Raw genomic sequence first — 9203 nt, forward strand, 5'->3', positions numbered from 1 at the left:
CTGGTGTAGACCATTGGTGCTGCCAATAAGGCATGGTCCATGATGGAGATGATGACGGAATATTTGTTCGAGTAGTTTTAAAATATTGTTCTGGGAAGTAATATGAAATGTAACATGACAAATGGTATGGAATTATTATTATGTTTTTAAAATATTAAAAACCAAATCACTTTGCTGACTTAAAGCTGGAGGTTCGAGTTAAATAATTTGCTCATTCTTCATGGAGATGTCTTTGTCTTATCGGCTCCTCCTTTTCGCTTTTTCAAAATTTCGCACAGTAATAATGTCAGGATATTCAGTGCTTCCACAATCGTGATGGCATAATGGTTATTCAGACCCGGTGTCATTGTGGTGAGAGCCTCGACGATGAGTCTGGTAGGTCGGCGATTCTCACCCTGGCTGACTCACAACACCAACATTTTAAAAACTGGTAATGTTGCCTCCTTCCTTGGCACTTGGTATTTAGATGGAAGAGCACAGACATTCCCCGGAGGTTAGCATTTCATGGGGGTCATTTGGTCATTTGGCCCATCAAAGTCTGCCATATTATTGCCAACTTATGGTTGTTCATCAATGCTCTCTCCTTTTAAATGCTGAGTGTCAAGCAAGGAAGCAGCACATACCATTTTCAGGTCTTTGGTATGACTCAGCTGGGGGTGTGAACCACCAACCTTCCAGACTCAGAGCAGACACTCAGACCATTCCACCACTGAGTGGTTTACATCACTTCCCCCAAAGTTAGCAACTGTGTCTGTCTGAAGTCGAGTCAAGTCTGGTTGTGCATCTGCTGAGTAAGGTGGTGGTAAAAAGTACTCTTGTGGGGCATCTTTGTACCTTTCAAAAAGTGGAGGTGTTTCATTTTGCATGCCAGAAGCAGGTGTAAAGGTGTATCCATCTGTTCCCCAAATACGAATTCAACGAACGATGTGTGTGTATACGTGTGCGTGTGCTTGCATGATCGACGAAGACATACCTGTGCATCGTTTCAACAATGGCAGCCACTTCTCAAGTCTGCTGCTATCGGAGGACGGCGATAAACTTTACGTTGGAGCTCTTGAAGCAATAATTGCCCTAAATGCGTCGAACGTCACACATGAGCTGGAAAAGGTGGGATTACCAACTGGAAGAGAGTCTTGACCACATACATTATCAGAAGATTTATTTTGCAAAAACAAATCTTCACATCTACAGATTGGCTATTTTGCCAATCTACAGATTGGCTAACGATTGGCTACAGATCTATCGGCCACGCTCCCAACTTTTACCCCTTTTTTGCCGATAATAAAGTGCGGTTTATACACTGGAAAATATGGTAATCTTCGTCATCCTCGATGTGACTGAACATTTCCAAGCCAAACGTCTTGGGTTTGGGTCCATCATTTGGTTTGAGTTGTTGCAGCATCTGCACCTTATGGGCACAAAGCTTCAGTCTTTTCTGCAAAATCCTGTGCACACTTTTGGTTGGTCGTCCCAGTTCTCTGGATGTGAGTAGGATTGATTTTTTTGGGGGACTTTGTTGAAATGATTTACGGACTCGTTCAACGTCTGCTGCACTTGTGCTTGGCCGACCGGTACTTTTCTGTTTCTGACAACTTCCACTCTCCTTGAACCTCCTGCACCACTCTCTGGTACCAGTCTGGGATGGCGGGTTCCTTCCATACCTCGCACGGAAATTACGCTGAACTTGCGTGTCGGTGAACCATTCGACACACTGAGCTCTCTCCTCTGGAGTCACCATTTTATTTTACATTAAACCACCAGAACTGAAAAGAAAGAAAACTTTTTGAGTTTCTGTCTCATTAAAAAACAAAGTTGTTATCGTTGTATCAGTTGTGGTACTAAATACATTAACAACCAAATTTGTCCAGGTCTTTTGTGGAACACCCTGAATATCAGATTTGTAACCTCCATCCACCTTCGATGGTGGAGCGAAACATGTGACAACACTTTGATTTATTTGATGTTTCCTCCTGTTCGGGGTCTGCTGGGGTTTTTTTTAAATTGAAAAAGACTTTAGCTGCAGGGAATTGATGGGGTAAAAGAAAGCTGTTGTTGTTTTTTGCTGTTTTTATATTACAGGTAGGATTTGCTGCGAATGACTCGGCCAAGAAAGCCTGCCAAAGTAAAATGAAGACCAAGGTAAGTTGTATTCTGGTCTCACGCGACACCTTTCCAAATCACAATATGCTCCACAAAGACGTTGCAACGCTGCAGGTTTTTTTTTGAAAATGAATGAATACAAATTATTCACCAGAGGAAAGGCACAAACGCACCTTTCCAATTGTGGCCCTCCACACCTGGAAACATACAGCTGCAGCTGACGCTCACGGACCATGCAGGTAGCAAATCTCATCTGATTTACTCTCTCAGCAACTGCTCGTTGGACGCAAAGTCCGACCAGCGGTGGCTGAGGATTCTCCGAAGAGCCCTGGTTCCAAAGGAATTAAGTCGCCGTCTCAGATCCCTGATCAGAGTCCAAGTCTCACATCCGCAGAGCAAGACTGGAAGCACCAAGGACTTGAAGACTCGGACTTTCATCCCTCATTGGGAAACCTGGGAAACCCATAATCCCAGCGGCGCCGACTCCTCATTCAGCACCTCGAGGGCTCTCAAAAGGATATCTAGAGTCTCAGCAAAGATGACCACATCATCTGCGAAATCAAGGTCAGAGATCTTGACATTTTCAAACAATCTCTCACAGCTTGATCTCTTTGACATCCTCCCCAGAATCCAGTCCATACAAGTGCTGAAAAGTGTGGGGGCCAGTACACACCCCTGACGACCTCCAGTAACAACTGAAAATAAGTCAGAGATGGTATCACATCTCGCAGCACTCTCAGTACCAGAGTATAGTTCAGACATCAGCTCGATCAGTTTTGGTGGCACTCCACGAAGACCAAGAATCCTCCAGAGGGCATCCCGATTCACTGAAATGCTTTACAGAGATCAACATAAGCTGCAAGCAGCCCCTGCCGAAACTCTCATCTGCGTTTGGTGAGGACCCGAAGAGCAAGGATACGGTCAAACGTTGACCTCTTTGGTGTAAAGCCTGACTGCTCTGGACGCTGGTGCTCAAGCAGATGTTGGCGAACCCTATCAAGAATTATCCTCGCAAAGACCTTGCCCGGCAATGAGAGCAGCGTCACCCCTCGGTAGTTGTTGTAGTCTTGGTGATCACCCTTCCCTTTCCAGAGAGGGACAACATGGCCCCTCTTACAGTCAGTTAGGATGATGTTTGTGTTCCAGACAGAGCACAGAACTGCATGCAATGACACGAGTAAAGCATTTCCACCAGCCTTGGGAAGTTCAGCATGGATGCCACAGATCCCTGGAGCTTTACCCAATTTCAATCGGTTCACCGCAGTCCGTGTTTCCACAAGCGAAGGCGGATCAGCAATAGGGATTGTAACACCCCTGACGTCCAACTCGACAGCTGGTTGATCAGCCTGGTACAATCGCTCAAAGTAACCGGCCCAGCGGGCCTTCACTTCAGACTCCTCTGTCAAGAGCCCACGACCTTCCGCTCTAACTGCAGCACACCGAGGGACGGGCTTGCAGGAACGCAATGCACAAATTCCCCTGGAAACAAGACCAGAATCACATGACCACAGGTGATCCTCAACACCCTCACAGATTCCTCGCACATATGTCTCCTTGTCCACCCTTAGTGCATGTACAGTTTTATGTCTCAGCTCCCTGAACAGCTCAGCTCTGCCATTCAGCCTGGCCCTGCGAATCTGGTCAATGGTATCCAGTGTCCCTTGAGAAACAAAATTCTTCTTCGCCCTCCAGTGAGTTCCAAAACATCCACCGGCTGTATCAAGGACAGTGGTCTTGAACGCACTCCACAACTCTTCAGGATTCCCCAAAGCACCCAGACCCCCCAAATCCCCACTCAGTCTGTTTGCATACTCCTCAGCTACTCTCTCATCCCTGAGCTTGCCAACATCCAGCCTCAGCTGGGATGGTACCATTCTCCCAGATTTAAGCTGCAACTTCAGAGTTGCGACAACAAGCCGGTGGTCATTATTGAGGAACTGAGCACTCCGGTCGACCCTGCAGTTGTGGATCATCCTCCAGCGACCATCAACGAGGACATGGTCAATCTCCTTTTCCACACCACCTGCGTTGGAATACCGTTGACGTTGTATCGAAGACATCGTCCTTTTTCTCAAGACTGTGTGGAGTGAGGTCCTTTTTCTCAAATCTGTGGTCACATGCTTTTTTCTCAAGACTGTGTGGAGTGAGGTCCTTTTTCTAAAATCTGTGGAGTCACATGCTTTTTTCTCAAGACTGTGTGGAGTTAGGTCCTTTTTCTCAAGACTGTGCGGAGTCACTTGCTTTATCTCAAGACTATGTGGAGTGAGGTCCTTTTTTTCAAGACTGTGCAGAGTCAGGTCCTTTTTCTCAAGACTGTGCAGAGTCAAGTCCTTTTTCTCAAGACTTTGTGAAGTGAGGTCCTTTTTCTCTAGACTGTGTGAAGTGAGGTCCTTTTTCTCAAGACTGTGCAGAGTCAGGTCCTTTTTCTCAAGACTGTGCAGAGTCAGGTCCTTTTTCTCAAGACTGTGGAGTCAGGTCCTTTTTCTCAAGACTGTGTGGAGTCAAGTCATTCTTCTCAAGACTGTGTGGAGTGAGGTCCTTTTTCTCAAGTCTGTGCGGGGTCAGGTGTTCTCTAAACTCTCCTGTCTTTATTTGAAATGATTTGTAGAATATTGCAAAAATGGCCAAATATAACTCTTCGGACTTCCACGAGGAAAATAAAGAACCAAACGACTTATTCTGTGTTTTAACATCCTTTACACAGGTGGCAGAAACCTGAGTTGTGAACAGACTGAAATCTTTCAAACTAAGTGAAATTATGCGACACTTTTTCTCGGCTTTTCGTTTTATTTTATTTTAATTTCAACATTTTAGTAATTTTTTTTTGAGTTTTGTGATATATGTTATCCTGTGGTTATTGGAAGGATAATTAACCTGTAAAATCACTGGCATTTGCTGAAAGCTGACATTTCTGTTGTTGTGTAGGAGCAGTGCCACAACTACGTCCTCTCACTGCATATTAACGGCTCTCAACTCTACGCTTGTGGCACCTACGCCTTTGATCCAAAGTGCGCACACTTTGTAAGTGAAATGATTTCCTTATCTTACATTCACTGAGCATAATGCATTTCATTTGGCATGAACAATGATGTTGAGATGACACTAGTTTTTCAATCTGAGATGGCATATCGATGATGTAATTGGGTTGAGATACAAGTCGTGAGAGATTATTTAAGCTGACCGTGCAGTTTATGTTGAGATGACAGTGGTGTGGAGATGATCTTGAAACTAGGACTTGGTGTTGAGTTGATAATATTGAGATTATGTTGATGTTGCTACTCAGTAGATATTGTGATGAGAGGAAAATTGAGGAAATTATGTTAATGTCAGAAGGTAGTCCAGATATGTTGTTACAAAAATGACATGATGGATATAATGTCGAGGTGACTGCTTTGCTTTGGCACCATGTGCTTTCAGGACCTTGAAGGATTGAAGATGAATTCTATTGAATCTGGTCATGCAAAGTGTCCCTTTGACCCTGAACAGAGACTTACTTCAGTCTTGGCAGGTACACCTTTTGATATCCCTCCCATACCTGAAGGGACACGTCAGGCTATTGTAATTGGTCTGTGTATTCAAGAGTGTGTGGATCTGGATGCAGATGTACTATCGTATAGATCGTGCATAAGCCTCACCGATTCCTGAATGGATGGATAGGTGTGTGTGTGTGTGTGTGTGTGTGTGTGTGTGTGTGTGTGTGTGTGTGTGTGTGTATGGCTGGTATCTCCATATGCAGGTTTCAGAAGATGGAGCATAGCCCTCCGGGTCTCGAAGTATCCACCTGTGCGTACACACATATACATATATGTACAACCCTTTGCCTAATTAACCCTAAATTACTTCAGGAGCAAATTATTTGTTTGAAAGGTTACAAAATAAGTGTAATGGGTTTCACCTCAGTGTAATCAGTGGTTTAATTTAAAAATTAACCTCCCGCATTCATCAAAGGATTTTCAAGATCAAACTCACTTGGTCAACCAACAAGGTAAACATGTAGACCAAGGAGCTTTCCAAAGAAGTCAGACATAAAGTGGTGGAGAAGCACCGTTCAGGAGAGGGTTATAAGAAGATTTCCAAGTCACTCATTATCCCTTTGAATATGATTAAATACATCATTAAGAAGTGGAAGACGTATCATACCATCCAGACTCCACTCAGATCAAGTCACCCATCCAAAGTCAGCAGCCGAGCAAGCAGGAAACTGGTTCGGGATGTCACTGTGAATCCAACAATGACTGAAAGAACTGCAAGGCTCGATGTCTGAGATTGGAGTCAGTGTTCATCAATCAACATTATCCCGTTCTCTTCACAAAGCTGGACCTCCAGACAGGTGGCAAGAAAGAAGCCATTACTGAAAAAGACGCATCGAAAAGCTTGTATGGAGTTTGCGAAAAACCATCTTCATGAGACTGCAGGCATGTGGAGAAAAGTTGTGATCAGACGAGACAAAAATTGAACTTTTTGGTCGAAATGCAAAGCATTACATCTGGCACAAGCCGAACACGACACATCACCCAGTCAACACCATCCCTACTGCCAAGCATGGTGGTGACAGCAGCATATTATCGGGATACTTTTCATCAGCAGGGACGGACAAGCTTGTCGGGATAGAAGGGATAATGGACGGTGCAAAGTACAGGAGAATCCTTGATGAACACCTGCTCGAGTCAGCCATGAATCTGAAACTGGGTTTCAAGAGATTCACATTTCAGCAGGACAATGATCCGATTCACAAAGACAAAGCCACACCGGAGTGGCTGAAGAAGAAGAAAATAAATCCCAGTCAAAGTCCTGACTTGAACCCAATTTAACATTAGTGGTGAGACTTGAGGATTGCAGTCCATCGATGATCCCCATCAAACTTGGCAAAACTAGAGCAATTTTCACGTGAACAATGGGCAAAGATTTCACCATGTCACAGTGTAAAGCTTGTAGAGACCTACCCACAAAGACTCATGGCAGTCATTGCTGTGAAAGGTGCTTCCACCAGGTACTGACCAAAGGGGCCGAAAACTTTTACAACCAATGAATTTTGATTTGAAACATGTTTTCTGCAGGTATTTCTGACATGTCACCTCATTCAACTCTAACGGTGTTTAGTTTGATCTCTTCAGTTGTTTATAAAAACAAGTTAATTTGGAAAAATTGTTTCTACATCATTTATAATTAGTATTTCATCGAAATGTGGCATTATTAATAGGAGGTGAATACTTTTGCGAAACCAATTTTCTAGCAGTGCACAGAGTCCATGAAGTTATTTTCATTGAGCTTCCAACAAGGGTCGTTTGATATGATTTGTTGAAAATGCTTTGCGATGTCCCCTTCGGTCCTCGCAGTACGACTAAAATATAGATCGGCCAAATAGCCTTTTCTTCTTTTTCTTTTGCTCATATTGGTTTCACCCCTGTGTCTTGCAGATGGTGAGCTATATGCAGGAACCACAGACGACTTCTTTGGCATGAACGCAGTGATTGAGCGGACGTCATCAAAGCGCGTGTCCATCCGTACCGTGGAAAGTAAACGTTGGCTCCACGGTGAGGCGGATGCGCATCCCACGTGAAATAGCTTGCAGGGTTCATCCTCTTCCGACAGTACTCAAAACGATGTGACGTATTCCCGATGGAAACTCCTCATTGTTTTAGAAGACAGCACATTGTCAGGTTCCGTGGACAGACAGATACATCTGGGTATCATCTGCATGACAATGAAAAATTAGGTTGAAATTTCAGAAAATTGGACCGAGTTGATGCAGATGAAGATAGAAGTGGAGAGTTCATGGAACACGTTGCCCCACGCAGTGTTCACGGATATACTTCAATTTAAACCAAAAAAACCAGAGCATTCAGAGATTGCAGACCCTCACCAGGACTTTTGTGTAGTTTTTTGGGGTGTACTTTGTGTGGTGTTTATGTACTGGTGTGTTAGGTTATTAATAAGAGGCATAATTGGTACTGCCACTTTATAACTGCTGGCAGTGATGACCGGGTACCAAAACGTCCCGCTTTGATGGGACACCTGACCCTGACCCATGACGTTTATTCATTATCATTCAATTGAATTCAGAATGGGATTAAAATAAATTAAATTCAGATAAAATGGAAGACCAAGTCGGTACAGTCCTGGATTGGAGTCATCAGAAGGAACCCGAACAAGCAAAATGCAAAGATGAAGTCATCAAGAGGAACCTGGACAGGATTCTGGTTTCACCTGCGACTCCTCTACCCTCGAACCAGGCGCAGCCTACTGAGCCTTATTCAAAAAACAAAAGAATAAAAACCCAGATCAAAAAATTAAATAATCCTGCCTGCCAGACCATGCGCCCGATCAGGTTGAAATTTAAAACATATTTTCCCGATCACTATTGGATCATAATTTTGAAGTTTCACGTCAATCGATGAAGCGGTTCAACAGAAATGAAGCGGTTCTTTTTTAAAGATTGTCGCTCAATCCAATATGGATGCCAGACCATGTGACCTGTCAATTATTTTTGTGAACACCCTGGTATCCCCAAGGCTGAGGGGAAAATTTGTGTGAAGTTTCCCCTCGATCTGTCCAGCCGTTCTGGAGAAGAAGAATTTTTTGTAGGTTTAAGGGTGAATCCAATATGGCTGCCATACCACGTGACCTATGACATCATAATTATCATGAAACCATTCCACATGAGTAGTCGCTCCTGTGGTGAAAATTTTGATTCAATGCGACAATCTCCCGTTCCGCTTTTTAAGCGGGGTCTCTGCCGACCTTCTCAAAGATAAGTTTCCGGTCGTTGTTTGTCACTTTTTGACTGTTATTTTGTTGCCTCCATGATTACTGTGTGTTCCTTGTTCGGTTTTGTTTCAGAACTTATGCTAATTTGGTGAGTATTCGTCGGTCTCGTCATATCAGGTTTCCCTGAGGCCTACCCGTCCTCCCGTCTGTGTGCACGATCGTGTTGATTGTTTTTTCTTCTTATTACCATCAGTTTTTATTTCCTTTTCTTTTCCCTCCACCCTCCTATCCCAACCAACTCTACCCTCTGTTTCATGTCTTAAAATATAAAAAATACAAAAAAAACCTCATCTCATACCCACGTGACTTCCTGTTCTGACTCTTCTTCTTCCTTC

The 9203-nt window shown here is 43.8% G+C and overlaps 1 protein-coding gene across 4 annotated transcripts in view; it reads left to right on the plus strand.

Annotated features, from left to right (window-relative positions):
- Positions 1 to 9154, plus strand: part of LOC147008065 (semaphorin-4D-like) — a 17623-nt gene extending 8469 nt beyond the window's left edge. For 2 of the 4 annotated variants that reach the window (XM_085865872.1, XM_085865870.1), the window contains 5 exons: positions 968 to 1107; positions 2080 to 2139; positions 5026 to 5121; positions 5518 to 5608; positions 7518 to 9153. In XM_085865872.1, the coding sequence (XP_085721998.1) occupies positions 968 to 1107; positions 2080 to 2139; positions 5026 to 5121; positions 5518 to 5608; positions 7518 to 7660 (530 nt within the window). In that variant the 3' untranslated portion in view covers positions 7661 to 9153. Of the gene's footprint in view, positions 1 to 967; positions 1108 to 2079; positions 2140 to 5025; positions 5122 to 5517; positions 5609 to 7517 lie in introns of all 4 variants that reach the window. The other 2 variants (XM_085865873.1, XM_085865874.1) reach the window with 1 other exon arrangement.
- Positions 9155 to 9203: the final 49 nt, after the last annotated feature.

The sequence above is a fragment of the Eptatretus burgeri genome, chromosome 22, assembly GCF_056783735.1.
Source record: "Eptatretus burgeri isolate ZD-2024b chromosome 22, Ebu_testis_v1, whole genome shotgun sequence".
Classification (NCBI taxonomy): domain Eukaryota; kingdom Metazoa; phylum Chordata; class Myxini; order Myxiniformes; family Myxinidae; genus Eptatretus; species Eptatretus burgeri.